At 43.5% G+C, this 23,017-nt stretch overlaps 1 protein-coding gene across 3 annotated transcripts in view; it reads right to left on the bottom strand.

Annotated features, from left to right (window-relative positions):
- Positions 1 to 23,017, bottom strand: part of ACSS3 (acyl-CoA synthetase short chain family member 3) — a 94,422-nt gene that overhangs the window by 18,668 nt on the left and 52,737 nt on the right. For all 3 annotated transcript variants that reach the window (XM_029079466.2, XM_039914092.1, XM_029079465.2), the window contains exons 5-8: positions 22,838 to 22,978; positions 13,681 to 13,761; positions 13,496 to 13,591; positions 1,783 to 1,934 (exon numbers count right to left, since the gene is read on the bottom strand). In XM_029079466.2, coding sequence (XP_028935299.1) covers positions 1,783 to 1,934; positions 13,496 to 13,591; positions 13,681 to 13,761; positions 22,838 to 22,978 — 470 coding nt within the window. The remainder of the gene's footprint in view (positions 1 to 1,782; positions 1,935 to 13,495; positions 13,592 to 13,680; positions 13,762 to 22,837; positions 22,979 to 23,017) is intronic.

Here is a 23,017-nt window from a genome sequence, read left to right as displayed (position 1 = left end):
TCAAGGAATGTGTCTATTTCTTGTTGCATTGTACTATGCCAAGTGCTTAGGACAGTGCTCTGCACATGGTAAGTACTCGATAAATATGACTGACCGACTGTATTCGTTGAGGGCTTACTATGGGCAAAGCACTGTACTAAGCACTTGGAAGACAACGGATTTGGCAGACAGCTGTAAAACAGCAACTGCAGGAGGCCAAGGATCAAATCCAGCACAAATTTCCTTTAAAATGACAGGGACCATCTCTACATAAAACCAAACAAGTTAATGCCTAAATGAATTCACATCAATCAGTGCTCTCCAACTCAGAGAATGGTGTACTCTATTACCTATAACACTCAACAATGACGTTCGCCAAAATCCATCACAGCAATAAAAACAAAACATGAAGGAAGAATTTTTAACGCATTAAAAAGAAATACATGTTTTGAATATGAAGTCATTCTTCCAATGATTTATGTATCTGTGTACTATCGATTTGCCATCCTGCCTATAACAAGTAAAACACTCATTTTTCCTGTGTGAATCATTCTCTCAATTAAATTTCAGTCTGCATTTAGATTTATATGGGCGTTTTAAATCACTGACTGATTTCTACTGTGTTCCAAATTGCTCAACAGAATAGCTTGCTTTCGTAAGAAAAGTTTCCGAAGCAAATGAATACTTTAGTGGGATCAATGAAGTTTGATAAAAGTCTCTAAGTTATCATAAAGGCTTGAAAAACAACCTCAAAGATTCAGTCTCTAATAATATTAATGGAGAGGTCATAGCAGAATTTCATAATAATGCAATCAAGTTCCACTTCAAAATTTGTGAGGGTGTCAAAATGACTTGTAAAGCGATTCCATTAAATTAAATGGAATTCCAATCCAACTAAGCTCAAATGTACATATAAAACTACATTTAAAAATCATATCACACACACTCACACATCCAGTCTGACATAGATTCCAGGTTCTCCTTGGGCCATGAAAGGATGTATTGAGTCCATTTGTACCCAACTCTTAAGGCCACTAACAAAAGAACAATCCCAATTGTTCTGAGTAGCCCTTGAGTGTTTTGTCTCCTGTCCTGTTCTGCTTATTATAATAATAATAAAAGTGATAATGATTATAATAATAATTATTGTATTTGTCAAGTGCTTATTATGTGCCAGGCACTGAACTAAGCACTGGGGTGGATATAAACAAATTGGATTGGACACAGTCTCTGTCCCACATGGGGCTCACAGTCTCAATGTACAGATTTTACAGATGAGGTAACAGGCTCAGAGAAGTGAAGCGACTTGCCCAAGGTCACACAGCAGACAAGGGGCAGAGCAGGGACTAGAACCCATGACCTTCTGACTCCCAGGCCTGTGCTCTATCCACTATTCTATGCTGCTTCTCTATGCCATGCTGCTTCGGAACACTTTTAAAAATCCTGGCCAACCAGCAGAATGACTGTACCCTAATCCTGCGACATCCTAGCTAAAGCCATCCCACTACAGATCATGAAGATTGGCCAAAAAATCACTTAGCTTCTCCTTCTTGACCTGTTCTTTCTATCTCAGAGAGCCCCAAATTCTATCCTACACACAACCCTTAATGGTCATATTCACTACAATCTGGCCCAGTGGAATTTCAAATTCCATTACAAGGACATCTAAAATGCACTGTAGGATGGTAGCCTAGGACTTAAAAAAAAAAATCACTTGGCTGAGAAAAACTCTTTCAGATGTAATCTGCTTTGCGTGAATGTTTGTGTCGGTTTGTGACTTGTGCAGGGGGATTCTGAGCTCACCTCGTCAAAGAGTACTGCTTCCCCAAGGTGGCTTCAGGGTCCTGTTGGCGGATGGCTCTGATGGCGGTCGGGGCTGTGAACAAAGCAGACACGCCGTGCTCCGCCAGCACACGGAAATACGCTCCAGCATCCGGCGTCCCTACGGGCTTCCCCTACAAAGCGATTCATTAAAAATGTCACCAGGTTTAAAAGACCGTTAATTCCTTCGACATTGAAAACTTAGAGTGAATTGGCTCCAAGCCCTGTCCAATCATTCTGGCTAGGATTTGGCAGAAAATAATGGAATGTTCTGTCTTTAAAACACAACTAGTCAAGGATTCAAGAGTTGTTTTAGTCTACTGGGGCAGAATGGAATGTGTCCACTTATTATTATATTATACTCTCATTCATTCATTCAATAGTATTTATTGAGCGCTTTACTATGTGCAGAGCACTGGACTAAGCGCTTGGAATGTACAAATCGGCAACAGATAGAGACAGTCCCTGCCCTCTGACGGGCTTACGGTCTAATCGGGGGAGACAGACAAGAACAATGGTAATAAATAGAGTCAAGGGGAAGAACATCTCATTAAAACAACGCTCTCCCCCAACCGCTTAGTACGGGGCTCTGCACATTCATTCATTCATTCATTCAATAGCATTTATTGAGCGCTTACTACGTGCAGAGCACTGTACTAAGCGCTTGGAATGAACAAGTCGGCAACAGATAGAGACAGCCCCTGCCCTTGGACGGGCTTACGGTCTAATCAGGGGAGACGGTGCACCTAGTGCACATAGTAAGCACTCAATAAATACAACTGAATGAACAGAATCTCCATAACTGAAAACACAATAAATCCTTACAGACATAAGTACTCATGCAAAAAACAAACTTCTTTCCTCTCTGACGACTTTCATAGGGGGACTAGTCATTCACATTTATCGAGCGCTTACTGTGCGTAAAGTACTAAGTAAACTACTTTAAAACCAGCTTTTCGGTCACAATCATTCATTCAGTGGAATTTGCTGAGTGCTTCCTGTGGGCAGAACACTGTCCTAAGCCCTTGGTCAAGAAAAATACAACAGGGTTGGTAGACACGTTTCCTACCCATGAGGAGTTTGCAAACTATAGATCACAACAACGGTGAAGCCTAGCTATATCCCAAATCGGAAACTAAAAGAGGATAGGGAGAGACTGCAGTGATCCTTCAGAAGAGCTCTTCTAGCATGACCTCTTCAGGAGAAAGATCATGTTCAGAAGAAGGAAGCTTACTTTTTAAAACATTAGAGAAGAAATCTAGATTGCGTGGTAGAGTGCTTCATTGTTGCCTACAAAAGCATAGTCAGAGATAGAGGGTTCGAATCCCGGCTCTGCCACTCGTCAGCTGTGTGACTGTGGGCAAGTCACTTACCTTCTCTGTGCCTCAGTTACCTCATCTGGAAAAATGGGGATTAAGACTGTGAGCCTCACGTGGGACAACCTGATTACCCTGGATCTACCCCGGCGTTTAGAACAGTGCTCTGCACATAGTAAGCACTTAACAAATACCAATATTATTATTATTAGTGACTTTATACCAATTCAATAATAATAATCACGACGATGATGGTATTTGTTAAGCGCTTATTATGTGCTGAGCACTGTTCTAAGTGCTGGGGTAGATACAGGGCAATCAGATTGTCCCACGTGGGGCTCACCTTTTTTAATCCCCATTTTTACAGATGAAGTAACTGAGGCACAGAGAAATTAAGTGACTTGGCCTAGGTCACACAGCAGAAAAGTGGCAGAGTTGGGACAATAGGCAAATTATATCTAAAAGTTAATCATAGCAGAATTAATCCCGGGAAAGAGTATGGCCTAGTGGAAAGAGCATGGGCCTGGGAGTCAGAGGATCTAGATTCTAATACCAGCATCATCACTTGCCTGCTGTGTGACCTTAGGAAGTCACTTATATCTCTGGTCCTCAGTTTCCTTAACTGTAAACTAAGGATTCAAAACCTGCTCTTTCTCCTACCTAGACTGTGAGCCCCACGTCGGGCAGGGGCTGCTTCTGACCTGTTCAACTTCTATCTACCCCAGTGCTTAGGACAATGTTTCACACATAGTAAGCACTGAACAAAGACCATAAAAAAATCCTCAATATTTTCAGATATGGATGAATATCCGCAGACACAATCACTCCTCTATCCCTCCCCTGACTGATCTGCAAGAGCCAATTCTAATCTTAAATATTGTTTTCAGAAATCATTACTCTTGAAAAAACATATATTTGAACCCCAAAATTTATATTGGCTCTACTCACACCAATCAATATTTGCCCTTTCCTTGCCTTCTAGTCCAGTTCACTCCTACTTCTTCCCATAACACTAGGCTAAAAGAACAGAAATATCTGTCTGAAACACACTTCCCGAACCAAGATATCCATCAAGCCGAAGAAAATGGGAAGAGTGCATTTAATTAATCACGTGAAGAGGATAGTACTAAGCGCTTGGGACAGTACCCTACATGAGTTGGGAGACATGTTCCCTGCCCACAGGGAGCTTACATTCGAGAGGGCGAGGTAGACACTACGATAAACTGCAGATACATATACAAAGGATCTGGGGTTGAGGGTGAGGGGAATATCAAGTGCTTAAAGGGTAGAAATCCAATTGCAAGGGTGAAGAAGAAGAAGGGAGAGAGAGTAGGGGAAACGAGGAGTGGCATTCTTGTCTTTCCGTCTCCCCCGATTAGACTGTAAGCCCGTCCAAGTGTTACCGATTTGTACATTCCAAGCGCTCAGTACAGTGCCCTGCACATAGTAAGCGCTCAATAAATACTATTGAATGTATTCATTCTGTTCCACGTGGGAGAGGAGGGACTTTCAGGCCAGAGGGAGGATGTGGCCAAGGGGTGGACAGTGAGGCAGACGAAATAGAGGTACAGTGCGTACGCTGGCATTAGAGTGGCAGCGTGGCTTAGTCGAGAGGGCACAGGCCTGGAAGCCAGAAGAACCTGGGTTCTAATCCCAGCTCGGCCACCTGTCTGCTGTATGACCTTCGGCAAGTCACTTAACTTCCCTGTGCCTCAGTTACCTCATCTGTAAAATGGGGATAAGTGTGAGTCCCGTGTAGGACAGGGACTGTGTCCAACCTGATTAATTTGTATCTACCACAGCGCTTAGAACAGTGCTTGGCACACAGTAAGTGCTTAACAAGTACCACAATTATTATTATAACATTTCCAAGCTCTTCGTGCAGCAGACTGCCCACAGTTAAGTGTTCCATAACCACCACTGATTGATAGATGGAAGACAAAGCGTGTCGAGACGGCATTTAATCAACTACTATATGCTGAACTGAAGACATCTTCAGCAAAAAGGACAAAAGAAAGGCTTTAACGTCATGAGAGAAACGGAGTATGTCTACTGGCAACTCCGCATACAGTAAGTGCTCAATAAATAGGATTGGATATAAAATAAGACAAACTACTGATCTAGGATGGAGAAATTAGGAGTGGGATGACCATTTTATAGCAGCAGCTTTAAAAAGATCATAATATGAAGAGACAAAATTCAGGATTCTGCCAGACGCTGATAGCAGCAAATACAGCAATAGAGCTAATCTGTACACGCATACGGAGTCATTCGCATATCAGTCTTTTTAGCCATACTAACACGGCTTTAAAATCTCATTTCTGACTGCAGCATCTTCCAAGTCACAGGGCGAATGATTAAAAAGTCAAACCGATACGTACGATTTTCATAAACTTCTTACACAATTTTAGACTTTAGTAACTTTTTTTTGTGATGATAATGAACTGCCTTCTGCAGAGAGTCAGATAAGCCTAGGTTCTGACACTTCAGGCCCACAAACCTGGGTGAATCAATCAATCTATGGTATTTATGAACGGTTACTGTGGGCAGAGCACATTACTAAGCACGTGAAAGAGTACAATAGAGTCTGTAGACTTGATCTCTGCCTACAGAAGAAGCAGTGTGGGCTAGTAGAGAACACAGGCCTGGGGGTTAGAGGACCTGGATTCTAATCCCAACTCTGCCAATCGTTTACTGTGGGAGCCTAGGCAATTCACTTTTCTGTGCCTCAGTTTCCTCACCTGTAAAATGGGGAGTACATACCTGTTCTCTCTACTGCCTAGACTGTAAGATAGGGACTGTGTCTGACCCAATTAATTTGTACCTACCCTAGTGCTTAGAACAGTGTTGGACACATAATAAGTGCTTAAATAGTGTGACTGTGGGCAAGTCACTTAACTTCTCTGTGCCTCAGTTCCCTCATCTGTAAAATGGGGATTAAGACTGTGAGCCCCACGTGGGACAAACTGATTCCCCTGTGTTTACCCCAGCGCTTAGAACAGTGCTCTGCACAAAGTAAGCGCTTAACAAATACAAATACCAACATTATTAAATACAATAAACAAGAGAGAATGTCACAATCTAGTGGCATTGAAGACACTGACCATCCTATACTAACACCCCACAGCCCTCCAAGTCCGCTCTGCTGGCACCTTTATTGCCGTGTTCCCTATTTATTTTGTTAATGAAATGTAAATCGCCTTGATCCTATTTAGTTGCCATTGTTTTTACGAGATGTTCTTCCCCTCGACTCTACTGCCATCGTTCTCGTCTGCCCGTCTCCCCCGATTAGACCGTAAGCCCGTCAAACGGCAGGGACCGTCTCTATCTGTTGCCGACTTGTTCATTCCAAGCGCTTAGTACAGTGCTCTGCACATAGTAAGCGCTCAATAAATACTTTTGAATGAATGAATCAAAGCCTTATTGAAGGCACATCACTTCTTAGAAGCCTTCCCTAAGCCCGCCACTCTTCTCCCACTCCCTTCTGGCCACTCTTACTTGCTCCTTCGTTCATCCTCCCTCCCAACTCCACATCATATATATATATATCTGTATATAGCTGTAATTTATTTATCTATTTATATTAGTGTCCACCTCCCCCTCTCCCTTCCCCTCCCCTCCGCACGGTACTCGTCCGCTCAACTGTATAGATCTTCATTACCCTATTTATTTTGTTAATGAGATGTACATCACCTTGATTCTATTTATTTGCTATTGTTTTAATGAGATGTTCATCCCCTTGATTCTATTTATTGCTATCGTTTTTGTCTGTCCGTCTCTGCCGATTAGACTTTATGCCCGTCAAAGGGCAGGGACCGTCTCTGTCTGTTACCGACTTGTCCATTGCGAGCGCTTAGTACAGTGCTCTCCACATAGTAAGCGCTCAATGAATACTATTGAATGAATGAATATTGTGCTCTGCCAAGCACCAGGTCAGTGCTTTGCACCCAGTAAGCGTTCCATATATACGATCGAATGAAAATTTTCTTGATTCTGTTTCTTTAATTAGTTTAATGCAACAAGTTTCTGTTTTGTGGTTCACACCTCCCCCGGCTGCAACTAGACCCAGAACTGCCTCAGCTGCAGGGGTCTGTCTGGGGGGGATGGGGGGTGGTAGGGGCCATATCCCACACCTCTTCCCCAACCCCAGCTCGTCTGATCTAGCCCAGAACTCATGGGAAGGCACAGCTGGAAAAGGGGCTGGCTGAACCGTGCTAGAGAAAACAACACAAATAGCCCCAGACTGGGGAGGACAGTGCAGAACTGCAGTTAAAGTTGCGAGGGGGTAGATCGGGGAAGCAGCGTGGCTCAGTGGAAAGAGCCCGGGCTTTGGAGTCAGAGGTCATGGGTTCGACTGCCGGCTCTGCCACTTGTCAGCTGGGTGACTGTGGGCAAGTCGCTTCGCTTCTCTGTGCCTCAGTTAATAATAATGTTGGTATTTAAGCGCTTACTACGTGCCGAACACTGTTCTAAGCGCTGGGGTAGACACAAGGGAATCAGGTTGTCCCACGTGGGGCTCACAGTCTTAATCCCCATTTTACAGATGAGGTAACCGAGGCACCGAGAAGTTAAGTTACCTCGTCTGTAAAATGGGGATTAACTGTGAGCCTCACGTGGGACAACCTGATTACCCTGGATCTACCCCTGCGCTTAGAACGGTGCTCTGCACATAGTAAGCACTTAACAAATACCAACATTATTATTAATCGAGGGAAATATGCCCATTAGCTGCTCTAAAATATATGCTCCCTCTGGACTGTAAACTCTCTGTGAGCAGGGAACATATGTACCAATTCTGTTGTACTGTACTCTCCCAAGTGCTTAGTACAGTGCTCTACTCACAGTAAGCACTTCATACCACTGATTAGTTGCTCAAGCCTCAGACTTCTGAGGGTGCGTGGTGTCTACAAATTTGGTATAAAGTTATTACTGCTCCCTGCTTCTGAGTCTACCAAACTGCCGAAATGCAGTCTACACTGCATAATGGGTTGAAGCCACAGTGCATATCAGAATGTGATCGCGCCCAGAAGCCTTAACACTCTTGTGCATAATGGAAAGCAATGAGATGATACAATCAGCTACCCCAAATTTCTCCTCCAAGATGTTGCTTTCAGTATCTTTGAAATCCAAAGACATATTCTCGATACTCCATATCTTGAGACTAAGCTCATGAACATTTCTAAACTGCAAAGCACCATCGTTTCTTGTAGATTTCAACTGGAATGCAATCAGATCCGGAAGCTTTACCATTTTTCCTGATTTTTCCAGAGGTGGAAATAGTCTCAAAAGTTACAGCTAAAGCCAAACTGGTTTGCTACACTTTATCATGTCTCGATCTAAATGATGAAAAGCCTCCTATCTAAAACGGGGATTAAAACTGTGAGCCCCATGTGGGACGGGGACTGTGTCCAACCCGATTAGCTTGTATCTCTCCCAGAGTTTAGTTCAATCCCTGACATACATTAAGCAGTTAAATACCATGAAATAAAATTTAAAAATGATAGAAACAGCAATGTCATGGGACTGTACGCGCCACAAGATTTCCTCCTTATCAATGGAAACAGTGGATTCATCTGCATTCTTTACCTATGCTGTGGTACTGTGTTCTAGAAGAAACAGCTTCTCATTGATGGGTAAAATTTCCTGGATTCAGAGTGATAAAGATAATCCCATAGCGCTTCCATGTTGGTTTACCACCAGAACCTTGGTGACTTCCTTGGCTAAATCAGCATGTCATGTTCCTGGCTTTGGTAAGTCTTCCCTTTCTTATAATCTCAAGATTGAATAGTGATCATGCGTGAAAGAGGCTGTCAAAAACCGATGATCTTTGCCATCCAAAAGGGGATCAATTTACTTAACCGACATGACGGCAAATTCAGAGTCATTGCCTAAGGATAATAACCCATACTGGAGTCACCTAGTTAGAATAACAATAATAATTTAAAAAAATCAATAAAAGTATTTATATCTTTTTTCTTCTTTGACTTTACCTATGGACTGAACCAATCAGTCCGCATCTTCCCACTTCTCAAAATCTCCAGTGTTTGCCCATCCATCCCCACATCAAACAGAAACTCTTTACTTTTGGCTTTAAGCCACTCAACCTGCTCTCTCTTTCCAATATAATCTGGTGATTTCCCACTGTAATCCAACCAGCACACTCTACTCCTCTAAAACAGACCTACACTATGCATTTCAATTTCAACTACCTCACCACCAGCATCTTGTTCACATTCTCCTCTGGGCCTGATAATCCCTCCCATTTCTTAGCAGAGAAGCAGCGTGGCTTAGTGGAAAGAGCACGGGCTTGGGAGTCAGATGTCATGAGTTCTAATTCCGGCTCCGTCACTTGTCACCTGTGTGACTTTGGGCAAGTCACTTAACTTCTCTGCGCCTCACCTATCTGTAAAATGGGGATTAAGTCTGTGAGCACCACGTGGGACAACCTGAGAACCTTGTATCTATCCCAGTGTTTAGAACAGTGCTTGGCACATAGTAGGTGCTTAACAAATACTATCATCATTATTATTATACCCAACAGTCCACCACTCTTCCCACATTCATTCATTCATTCAATAGTATTTACTGAGCGCTTACTATGTGCAGAGCACTGTACTAAGCACTTGGAATGGACAAATCGGTAACAGATAGAGACAGTCCCTGCCCTTTGATGGGCTTACAGTCTAATCGGGGGAGACAGACAGACAAGAACAATTCAAAATCCTCCTAAAATCACATCTCCTCCAGAGGTCTTCCCAGCCAGCCTAAGCCCTTTATTTTCCTTATCCGCCCTTCCCTCTGCTTTGACTATCAATTTGCTGTATACACCCTTAAGCACTTTGACACTCACTCCAGCCCCACAATACTTACGTAAACAACTCCTATACTCTACCATTTCCCCAATCCCTGATCTATTTTAATGTCCGTCTCCCCTAGTATGTTCCTTAAGGACACCACCTTTGTTGTTTTGTAATTCCCTAGCATTTAATACAGAGCTCTGTACCTATTATGCACTCAACGAATGCCATTAATCTGTAGTTTTGGTATTAAAACAAAGCTCCCAGTGAGTGTACATTGTTTTCCAAGTATTTTTTTTTTTCCAATTCCCAGCACAAGTGGCATAAGCATCTTAAAATTAATCCACATCATTTGAAGCAGAGGAGGATTAACTAAAAGCTATGGCTCATTATTGAACAAATTTCAACATTTTTTAAAATTATGTGCTTTACCTATTAGTAACAGCAAAAGTGGGGACCATTAAGATGACCTAAAAATTATTACAATCTAAAAGTTAACACTGAATTTTTGCAAAGATGTAAACTATTCAGAATCAGGATGAGTAGAGAGAATAAGAATTTCAATTGTATTTACCGAGTGCTTACGGTGTGAAGAGCAGCGGACTAAGAACGTGGGGTGATGATTACGGTATTTATTACAGGTTTCCTAGGTGGCATGTAATGCTCTAAACACTAGGGTAGATACAGAATAATCAGGCTTCAGTCTCTGTTCTACATGGGACTCACAATCTAAGGGGGAAGGAGAGCACAACAGAGTAGGTAAATACAATCTCTGTCCATAGGTTTTTTGGGTTTTTTCCCACGTTCATGTCTGTAAACATGGAATTTCCAAAGGGTAATCTTTCCCACCCTACTCAGCAAAAGAAACCTGGTACTAAGAGACTAAAGATCAAGATAATGCCCAGCAAAGAATGAACATCTGTTAATAACATCTTTGATCTATCTGAAGTTTTCCAGAAGCTAAGGAAGATGACAGTGTTAAAGAACAGAGGAATGTGAACCAAAATGAATTTCACAGTATTTGGTATATTAGTAGACACTTAGGTACCACAATTATCATTATTATTATTATTATTGTGTTCATTCAATTATATTTATTGAGTGTTTACTGTGTGCAGAGAACTGTACTAAGCACTTGGGAGAGTACAATACAATAATAAGCAGACATATCCCCTGCCCACGAGGTTACAGTCCAAAGACGGGGAAACAGACATTAATATAAATAAATTACAGATGTGTACATAAGTACCATGGAGCAGGGAGAGGGGATTAAACAATGGGAACAAGTCAGAGCGACACAGAAGGAAGCTGGAGAAGAGGAAAGGGGGGCATAATCAGGGAAGGCCTCTTGGAGGAGATATGCCTTCAATAAGGCTTTGAGGCAAGGGGGACGGGGAGAAAGAGCGGGAGTAATTATCTGTGGGATTTGAGGAGGGAGGGTTTTCCAGGCCAGAGGCAGGATGTGGGCAAAGGGTCGGCAGTGAAATAGTTGAGAGAGAGACACAATGAGAAGGTTAGCATTAGAAGAGCAAAGTGTGCAGGTTGGGTTGTAGTAGGAGAGTAGAAAGATGAGATAGGAAGGGGCAAGGTGACTGAGTACTTTAAAGCCAATGGTGATGAGTTTTTGTTCAATGCAGAGGTGGATGGGCAGCGACTAGAGTTTTTTTGAGGGAGCGTGTCCTGAACGTTTGAGAGAGTGCAGGTAACATCCAGCATTTAAATGCAATAGTGCTACTGTCAACAAGCACTGCAGAGGACGATCTGTCCATTTTAATAATAACAATAATAATAATAATGTTGGTATTTAAGCGCTTACTATGTACAGACCACTGTTCTAAGCACTAGGTAGATACAGGGTAATCAGGTTGTCCCACATGAGGCTCACAGTCTTCACCCCCATTTTATAGATGAGGTAACTGAGGCCCAGAGAAGTTAAGTGACATGCCCACAATCACACAGCTGACAAGTGGCAGAGCTGGGATTCGAACTCGTGACCTCCGACTCCCAAGCCCGGGCTCCTTCCACTGAGCCGCGCTGCTTCCCCTATCATGTTATATAATAACAATGAAAATGGTATTTGCTAAGTGCTTACTATGTACCAAGCACCGTGCTAAGCACTGGGGTACATCAAAGATGGTCTGGTTGGACACAGTCCATGTCCTATATGGGGCTCACAATCATTTCAACATTTTTTTTAGGTAATCTTCTGAAAGCATCCTAGGTTTAAACATACTTTGCCCAAAACGTTGTTAAATTATTCCTACTGAAATTCAATGCTTTTTGTAAAGCTTTTCCTTAAAGCCACCCAGAAATCAATTGCTCCGCTAAAATAGTTTCCAGTAAATGATTAATGGTAAATACGTATAACTGACTTTCTTTTCAATATTAATAAGACATCCCCTCATCTTCTTGAAGCAGCTTTCCTGGCAAAATTAGATAGTGAACTAACACCCTTGACTCATCTCTCTCATTCAACCCACATATTCAATCTATCACTAAATTCTGTCAGTTCAAATATCACATCACTAAAATCCACTCTTTTCTCTCCAAACTACTACCGTGTTAATCCAAAAATGTATCCTATCCCGCCTTTGATTGCTGCATCAGCCTCCCTGCTGACCTCCCTGCTTCCTGTCTCTGTCCACTCCAGTCCATATTTCATTCCGCTACCCGGATCTTTTCTCTACAAAAATGTTCAGTCCATGTTTCCCCATTCCTCTAGAACCTCCAACGGTTGCCCATCCAATTCCACATCAGATGGAAACTCCTCCTTACCGTCGGCTTTAAAGCACTCAGTCACCTTACACTCTCCGACCTCACCTCGCTGCTCTCCTTCTACAACTCAGCCCATACACTTTGCTCCTCTAATGTCAACTGTACCTCGATCTCATCTATCTCCCCGTCGACCTCTCGCCACGTCCCACCTCTGGCCTGGAATGCCCTCCGTCTTCCTATCCGACAATTATTCTCCCCACCTTTGAAACCTTATTGAAGGCACATCGCCTGCAAGAGACCTACCCTAAGCCCTCATTTCCTTTCCTCTCACTCTCTGATTTGGCTTCTTTTATTCACCCCCAACTCCCATCCCCACAGCACTCTAAATACATATCTGTAATTTACCTATTTATATGGATGTCTCTCTCCCTCTTCAGGCTGTAAACTCAATGTGGGCAGGGAATGTGTCTATTATATTATCTGTTGTTCTTCCAAACACTTAGTACAGTGCTATGCACTATATAAGTGCTCAATAAATACAATTGATTGATTGGATAACCATGGTATGGTCACTACATTCCCCTATTTTTCCTTAGTGTTCGTCCCAAATCGCATAATATTCAACAGTGAGCAGGGAGCAAGAGGGATGGAATAAAGTAGTATTTCCTGCCAACTGTCTTGCCTACAAAACACCAGAAAAGAGAGAACAGAAATAATACGATTAAAAGTTTTAATAACCATCACTTTGGTAGATCTGTAAAAGGCAGAAGAATATCAAATGTCTCTATAGGACTATAACCCCTGTCGATCAAATCACTTAAAATACAGACATGAGAAATGATCTTCATACTGGAATCAAGAAATTACCTCATATAGGACCGTTGTGTTCCCATGCAAAAGGGGTCCATAACAGATGTACGAATGCCCAACCACCCAGCCTAGGTCAGAAGCTGCCCACCACACCTATAAAACAATAAAAGGAATATGGTTTAAAAACTTAATATACAAAGCAAGCTGTTTAGCCATTTTTTTTTCAAAAACTTCACCATTACCTCTCCAGGCTTAAGTGCGTAAATAGAAGACATCGTCCAATTTAGCATGACTGCGTAGCCTCCAGTAGGTCTAACAACACCCTAAGTGAGAAACAAATTCAGGTTAAAGTCACTCCAAGTAGATAAAAGTGCAATAAGTCCCCTGTCCGTTATTTGAATCAGTCTCTAAACTTTTATAAATGACCTTGTTCTTGTCTGTCCGTCTCCCCCGATTAGACCGTAAGCCCGTCAAAGGGCAGGGACTGTCTCTATTTGTTACCGATTTGTACATTCCAAGCGCTTAGTACAGTGCTCTGCACATAGTAAGTGCTCAATAAATACTACTGAATGAATGAATGAATGAATAGTAAGCGCTCAATGAATACTATTGAATGAATAAATAATAGTTTTTATTTACAAACACCTATGATATGAATTGTGCCAAACAGAAGATTAATTCGAGTTTCTCTTTTTATAGTTCTTCCAGAACACTGCAGCACGATGTAAAAGAAGAAAGAAAAATAAGTCCAAGATCATGCATTTCCTAAGAATACGGCTCTATCTTCAAAATGCCTCTAACCTAAACAGAAAGGATTGTATCAATATAAAAGTGGACAAAATATCTATTTGTCAAGGGTACTTTTACAGAGAAGCAGCATGGCTCAGTGGAAAGAGCCCGGGCTTGGGGGTCAGAGGTCATGGGTTCGACTCCTGGCTCTGCCACTTGTCAGCTGTGTGACTGTGGGCAAGTCACTTCGCTTCTCTGTGCCTCAGTTACCTCATCTGTAAAATGGGGATTAACTGTGAGCCTCACGTGGGACAACCTGATTACCCTGTATCTAACCCAGTGCTTAGAACAGTGCTCTGCACATAGTAAGCGCTTAACAAAAACCAACATTATTATTATAAGTGTGACTATCGTCTTTTTCCTTGTTCAGCGTGGCAATAATCATGATTGTTATTAGTTTCACTGTGCAGGACACTGCACGAAGCACAAAGAAATATGAGGAAAATACAGCAAGACACAGCAGTATATTACTACTCAGAGGTTACCAATCGTTACTCCCCTTGACATGTATCTACCCCAGCGCTTAGAACAGTGCTCGACACATAGTAAGCGCTTAACAAATACCAACATTATTATAATCAATCAGATGTATTTATTGAGCACTTACAGAGTGCAGAGCACTGTACTAAGCACTTGGGAGAATACATTACAGCAGAGTCGCTAGACATGTTTCCTGCCCACAGCAAGCTTAGAGTCAATGGAACTCACTGAGCGCCTACTCACTTAACTTCTCTGTGCCTCAGTTCCCTCATCTGTAAAATGGGGATTAAGACCGTGAGCCCCACCTGGGACAACCTGATTCCCCTGTGTCTACCCCAGCGCTTAGAACGGTGCTCTGCACATAGTAAGCGCTTAACAAATACCAACATTATTATGCAGAGCACGCTTCTGAGCACTTTGGAAAGTGTGGTACACTTGGTAGACAAGGATCCCTGCTCTTGGAGTCTAGCACGGCCCTTGTTCCCAACTGCCATAAATTTCCCAACTGTGGAGAAGGCTACCCTTTTCCATCAGCCATTCTCAGCTCCTGTAATGGTGGCAGGCGGGGGAAGGGAACTAAACCAAAGCTATGCACCAATCCCAGTGGAAACGGAATTTTCCTTAAAATATGCAGACCGATTTTCTAGCATGGGCCATATTGACCCACAAGGTTTATTTAAACTAGGAATGCATCTACATAATCTGTAAGACCCAAGTATCTTTTAAATTAAAGTGTGATTAAAAAGCACTCAGACAATACCTGATTCCCCTCAAATCTCTAAAACCACCCTTCACCCACACCAAGAAATGCCTTTAAAGAAACGATATACAAAATAATAAAAGGAAATACATACATATATATATATTCATAGATCCATATTAAGAATATATACTTTATATATATACTTTATATACTTTCCCTCCCTGCCAACTCCTCTGCTAACACTGTTCCATTCCCGCTTTTCCCTGTTCCTAGCCATTTTCCTCCCCCTGCGGACTTCCAACTTGGTCCCTCCCCCACCTGTATCCATCCAGCACCCCTCAAACTATCAGTGGTATTTATTTAGCACTGACTATACATATATAGATATATAGATAGATAGATAGATATAGGCACACATACTTTTCATATATATACCTAAATTGTGGATATATGTTTATCGAGAGACTAAGCAAAACATGATATTTCTATACTGTTTAATAAAACTCCTACTCTCTTCAGGTCACACCAATAAAACATAGGTACCAAGCTGCGGAACATATTTTCTACAACAGCAACAGCACCTGGCTCCTTGGCAACTGTCATAAGTAGCTTTGCTGGAAACAGAGATGTGTTTGGGTTGAATGATTTGGTTAGTATGCAGACTGAACCTCCTCATCATGTGGAACTATAATTCTGCCTCTCTATTAAGCAGGTGCATTCTCCAGGGTAAAATGGTGAGCTATTCTTCCCTTTCATTCTGATCCTCTTCCCGCCTATCGGATATTAGATAATTATTTTGCCCTCTGTAAAGGCCACTATCCTAGCTTAATCACAGGGTGCATTTGATGGTAAATAAAATTTTTCAGAGGATTTAAAATCAAAGCATTCCATTTGCCGTATCACTAATGTCTATAGGAATTAGTGCTCAAGTGTCAGTCACTTTACTCCACAATTCAATCAGATTTTTGATAATAACAATAATAATAATTGAGGTATTTAAGTGCTATATGCCAGGTACTGTACCACGCACTGGGGCAGATACAAGCAAATCAGGCTGGACAAAGTCCCTATCCCACAGGGGGCTCAGAGTCTCAATCCCCATTTAAAGATGAGGTGACTGAGGCACAGAGAAGTAAAGTGCCTTGCCCACGGTCACACAGCACACAAGTGGAGGAGCTGGGATTGGAACCCCTGGCCTTCAGACTCCCCGGCCCATGCTGTAAATTTTTCCCAATTTCTAGCTTAGCTTGTCAAGCTGTTTTAACACTACTTTGGATAGGCATATTTCACGTGGGTTTTGCCTCGTTGTGGGCAGGGAACGTATCCGTTTATTGTTATATGATACTCTCCCAAGTGTTTTGTACAGAGCTTTGCACACAGTAAGCACTCAATAAATACAATTGAATGAATGAATGAATGAACAGCAAGCCATCACAGTGAAGTTCAGTTGTGCCCCCACTTCTGAATGACCACTATACATAAGATCTAGAGTTTCATCTTGGCTGATGTAGCTCAGGATCTGTAAGCTTCGCCAATCATTCCCTCCAATCACTTGGAAAAATACCTTTCCTTCCCTGCCAACTCTTCTGCTTACACTGTTCCATTCCCGCTTTTCCCTGTTCCTAGCCATTTTCCTCCCCCTGCAGACTTCCAACTTGGTCCCTCCCTCACCTGTATCCATCCAGCACCCCTCAATCTATCAGCGGTATTTATTTAGCACCTACTATGTGCAGAGCACTGTATTGAGCACTTGGGAGTGTACAATACACCCTGTTGCACAACAGTGTGCCACACGGTGCCTTCCTCAAGCCCTGCTGAAGGACTGACTCTCACCTTCCCCGCAACTCCTGGTTGTCTTTACCAGCAGCCGGTTTGGTCCATAAAGACGGTAATAATAACTGTGGTATTTGTTAAGTGCTTATTAGGAAATACAAACAAATCAGGTTGGACACAGTCCATGTCCCACATGGGGCTCAGAGTCTTAATCCCCATTTTACAGACGAGGCCCAGAGAAATGACTTGCCCAAGGTCACCCAGCAGACAAGTGGTGGAGCTAGGATTAGAATCCACGACCTTCTGACTCCGAGGTCCATGCTCTATCCACTAGGCCATGCTGCCTCTCTCGGGGGGGAAGGACGACAAGGCTGAGTCCGGGACCTGAGAGCCGTTTGCAGCTGCCAGCAGAAGCAAAGCCTCCACGGGAGAGGAAGGATCGAGGACTGACGAGGCTGTCAAATGTTGGCTGCACTTAAGGATCGGTGCTCCAGGGACATCAAGGGGACCTAGTGGGGTCTCACGGGGGGTGGCTTTGGCATCTCTGGAAACCGAGCACTGGGCAGACAGAGCCCGGGGCAGAGAGCCATGAGGCACCTGGGTCACGTCCCCACCACTTGAGTCAAGGAGGCTCTGGGCCGGGATCCAGAAAGTCGACCACTTGGCAGGTAGCATGCGTTGTGTTTTCTTCTCCCAATCCTTCTGGCTGTGGCCACGGTGTGTGGTTTTGGGGATTAAAGACATTGTGCACCTCACTGATTTACAATAAAAAATAAAATGCTGGGGGAGTAAACGTGACCCAGGATGTAGGAATAGTGAAGAATGAGAGTAGGGTCGATTGACTTTAAAACAAGGCTCCTCAAGACTAGTAGAGGAGAAAGGATGAGGGGAAGGAATTTACAGGGTAATTGTTATTTATGTGTTAAGTCTGGTCATCATGTTGAGGCTGGAACCTAACAAATATCATGAACGTCCATGGGAAAATGTACCCCACGATGCCGCTGTTCGTGTTACAGACCTGCTTTCGAGGAACACATCACGACTGCGCTATGGGATATGGCCTGTAATTGTTTTATCTGAGAGAGATCCATTCCTTTTGCGTTATCTGGGCACTGGGACTAGCAAGAAAGTAATGGGCTCAAACCAAAAGATGAGAAGCTTAGGATAGCAGTTTGAGCCGGGGAAAGTATTTGGGACAAATTGGTGAACTGAAAGCCTAGTAAGGAGGCTGTGGAGTCTCTCTTTTTAAAGAGGAGGTTTTTCCAAGAACAAATTATAAATGATTGGCTTGAAACAATGACTTGAAATATTTTTATCCTTTTACCTGTACATTTATTCACTGACCATGCTCCATCCCTCCAAAAAAAAGAATAATTACAATTTCTTACCTTCTTGGCACCCAAGTCTGGTAGGCTTAGAGAAAGTAAGTAAAAAGACTTAGGGAGTTCCTGCTCACCTCATTTTTTTTTTACTGTATCTGTTAATCACTTACTATATGCCAGGCACTGTACTAAGCGCTGGGGTACATATAGGCAGACCAGGTTGGACACAGTCCAAGTTCCACATGGAGCTCACACTCTTAATCCTCACTATACAGATGAGGTGAATGAGGCACAAGACGTGACATCAATCAATCAGTTGTACTTGGGTGCTATGAGCAGAACACTGAACAAAGTACTACAGAGAATACAATATAACAGAGTTGATAGACATGCTCCTTGCTCACAGCGAGTCTGTAGTCTAGAAGGGGAGATGGACATGAATATAAATAAATAAATGATAGATATGTACCTAAGTGCTGTGGGCTGAGGGAAGGGTGAATAAAGGGAAAAATCCAAGCACAATGGAGAAGTAGAAGGGAGTGGGAGAAGAAGAAAGGAAGGCTCAGTCAGGGAAGGCCACTTGGAGGATATCCAAGTAAAACTTCGAATATGAGGAGAGTAATTGCCTGTCAGACACAAAGAGAAAGGGGGTCCCAGGCCAGAAGCAGGACATGGCCAAAAAGTCAGCAGTGAGATAGCTGAGATCAAGTGAGGAGGCTGGCATTAATTAAATGAGCTAACTCTGTGGGCCGGTCTGTAGTAAAACAGCAAGATTATGTAGGAGGGGGCAAGGTGATTGAGTGTTTCAAAGCCTACTTAAAGGAGTTTCTGTTTGATACGGAGGCGGACGGGTAACCACTGGAGGTGCCTGAGCGGGGAAACATGGACTGAACGTTTCTGGAGAAAAATGTTCGGGGTAGCTGAGTGAAGTTTGGACTGTTGTGGGGAGGCAAGAAGATCAGTACCATGTTAGCAGTTTGGATGGAGAGGAAAGGATGGACTTTAGTGGTGTTGTGAAGGTTGAACAAACAGGATTTAGTGACAGACTGAATACATGGCTTGAACGAGAGAAATCAGTCAAGGATAATGCCAAGGATTTATAGCTTGCAAAATTTTTGGCAAGTAGCAAATCCACAATATGGCGGTAGCACTTTAATAATAATGATGAAAATGCTGATGATAAAATAATAATAAAAAATAATAGTAATGATGCTTGCCAAGCACTGCACTAAGTGCTCGGGTAGATAATCATGTCCCACATGGGGCTCATCATCCATATCGGAGGAAAACAGGTATTGAATTCCCATTTTGCACATGAGGGAACTGAGGCACAGAGATGTTAAGTGACCAGCCCAAGATCACACAGCAGCCAAGTGCCACAGCCGGGATTAGAACACAGGTCCTCTGACTCTCAGGCCTGCGCTCTTTAATATAGGCGACACTGCTTTTCACTTTATCCATAAGGCTAAAAGTAATAACAAATGACCATTTGCCAAAACCCTCTAGTTTCCGTTCATACACAACATATCTGCATTGCATTCATAGCCCTTTGCTCACAAGACTACTCTGAAATGGTCCAATTTAAGGAGCAAGGTTCAGTTGGGACGAGAAGGTGGCAGAATTTGTTTAGACAATGGCAAATAAATCCTTTCAAAGGGAAAACAATGGGATAATGAGACAGCAAGTGCTTGCTGCCTAGAAAAGGTGTGTATGAAGGTCATGCAATTGGCCTTCTATTTGAATCCAGTGATTAAGAGGAATTTAGCTTTCGCTACGCTGTCTTCTTTTGAGGCAAATCCTTTAATTTGGGAAACAGTGAAATTATTTTTGCAAGTTAATTCCGTGTGGTAAACTTAAGGTAGAGGATTCAAAGTACAATCCCTTGGCCCAGGCTTTAAAGTGAATAAAGATGGTTCTGGAACCCTCTAAGTGCTGCTTTGGCAGCTGGGTCATTTTATATTGATCTCGGCTACTTTAAGATGAGGGGCAAAGGTGCAATGAGTTTAGCATTTTAACTGGGTGAAGCCTATATCAGACACAAAGGAAGTGTCAGCAGTTTTTTCACTTGACTTTTACTCAAGAGGTTTCCCTAAGGCAGAGCATGTGAAGGGGAAAACGGCAATAGAGATTATGACACAGAGGTCAGTGCAGGGGTAGGGACAGAGAGGATGGGATGGAGCCAGCTCTGAAGAAGCAACGGTCTCCTGCCCCGATCATTTTTTCTAAATATGCATTCAGCCCTTCTTACCCCACTCCTCAAGAACCTCCCAGTGGTTTCCCATCCACTTCTACATCAAACAGAAACTCCTTACCATAAGCCTTAAAGCTCGCCATCGCCTTCCCCCCTTTCTCCTACAACCCAACAAGCTCCCTTTGTTCTCCTGACGCCGACCGACTTCCTTGCCCATGCCCTGCCTCTGGCCCGGAACTCCCTCCCACTTCCTATCCGACAGACCACCGCTCTCCCCACCTTTCAAGCCTTATTAAAACCTCAGGTCCTCCAAGAGGCCACCATGTGCAGAGTCAGGAAATGTGCGTGAGTGATGGAGTGAGAGTAACTGCTCTCTGAGTACCCCAGCGGGCCTCCTTCGGTTCAGGATCGCCTCAAAGAATGGGCTGTTCTGAGTCCTCGTGGCATTCAGTACAGTCTCCCAGAACTGGGCTTCCAAGGAGACCCTTCTTCTCCCCCTTCCTGGTCCAAGATCAAGCCTGCCATGCATGAAGCTAGCCCAGGACTAAATTTCCACATCCTTTCCAAACCAGGGAGATGGGAGCGTTTCCCCCCATCTTTCCCCATATGGCATCTGCAGCCCACGGAGCTTCAGCAAAATTTTCCTGGTAAGCCACTGTACTAAATGCCATCACAACTGTGAACTCCTCCCTCATCTTCCCCACGCCACGGTTCAGGCAGCCAACCCATGTCTTCCTCAAGCTATTTCTGAGCCATACAGGGCCTAGGGAGAGTGTCAACCAGCCAAAAATCCAGCCTGATGTAGTTTTAATTGACAAACCACTTATTAAAAAAGGAATACTCTTGAATTTTAAGGCCTAGGATACTGCCAATTGAGGAAGTAAAAACGAAAACAAGACTCAGGAAGAAAACATTGTTTGTAATGCGAAAGAGTTGACAGTTACAGAGACTGGAGTCTTCTTGCCTAAGCAGTGAACTTGTTGACTAATTACCAGTGAAAGTGATCATTATTTTTAAAGACTTTCCTCAGTAGATGTTTACTAATTGACTTAAGAGAAGTGGGGGCGTGGGGCAAGGGAGGAAACAGAGAGGGAAAATGAGAATGACACTAAGGCAGGGGAAAGCGAGAATAACTCAAGGGGCAAGGGAGGAGGGAGGAGGAAAGTTCTCCATCTGCCTTCTCTCGTCCAGATGGCCAGCCTGGGAGGCTAGCTCTCCAGTTTGCGGCCCAGGAGAAGATTGAGAAACTGTGTGTGGTGATGGGGAGAGGCTGGACACACCCTGGAGTTGCCACTGGAGCAGTCCAGGGCTGATGATGGACTGACATAAGTCCAGTCCCTTCTCTTCTTTCCATCACTGTTAAAACACTGGTTCCCCCTGCCCAACCAGTCTGCCCCAGTGACCCCGGCCCAGCAGCGACAGCAGAAAGCTTCAGCCCAAATGGCCCTAACGGTCACCACAGCCAACACCCTCTCCTTCAGGGGGTGGAGGGACAGGGAACGTAGGCAGGCATGTACCCTAATGGCCTCACTTCACGCTCCCGTGCCTCCCTCATTTGATTCCCGTGCCCTGCAGGGAAGGACTCTCTTAGAACTCAACATCTTACTACGGCAAGGAGAGTTTACATCGGCCAACGAAGCTTAGAGCTATGCCACTGAGAGACACTTTCTCGTTAGGGTCACCCATAATGGAAAGGTCTAAGCTACCGCATCGGATCTAGCTGATTCACCCGTGCAGGGCGGCGGTAGCATGGGAGAGAGTCAGAGGCAGATGATCAAGTGATCATAATGTCGACCAAAGACAACGGCAGAGACTCAAGTTTTCACCGTTTGGAAGAAAGCGAAGGTAAACCACGTCTATATTGCAGATAACTTGCCCCCAGGTGACTTGCTCGCAGCAGGCAATGGGGGAGGGGAAGTGAGGACTTAACTGAGCCGGGGTGGGGTACTTAGACACGGAGAATAGAAATGTGGTTGGGGCAAATTAGAGAACCGAAAATTAACTGATTATTTTTCTTTCGAAAGGGAGGCAAACAAGAGAAATGCCTGCGGCTGTTGGATACCAAAGTTGGGAAACGAGTCAATGGGAAAACACGCCTTCTCTTTGAAACAGAAAGTATCTGGGTCACAGACGATGCTTACCTTAGGCATTCCAGTTGTTCCGGATGTATAAAGGATATACAGTGGGTGGTCAGAGAGAACAGGGACGCAGTCATGTGACTGAGCTTTTGCCATCTCTTCGTCCCAATCGAGGTCACGGCCTGGTACTAAAGGAACGGTTTCCTAATCAACAAGAAATGCAGAAATCTTTGCCGAAAGAAG

The sequence above is a fragment of the Ornithorhynchus anatinus genome, chromosome 14 (genome assembly GCF_004115215.2).
Source record: "Ornithorhynchus anatinus isolate Pmale09 chromosome 14, mOrnAna1.pri.v4, whole genome shotgun sequence".
Taxonomy (NCBI): Eukaryota; Metazoa; Chordata; class Mammalia; order Monotremata; family Ornithorhynchidae; genus Ornithorhynchus; species Ornithorhynchus anatinus.
The sequence above is the reverse complement of the archived record's forward strand: the minus strand, read 5'-3'. Positions and strand labels throughout refer to the sequence as shown.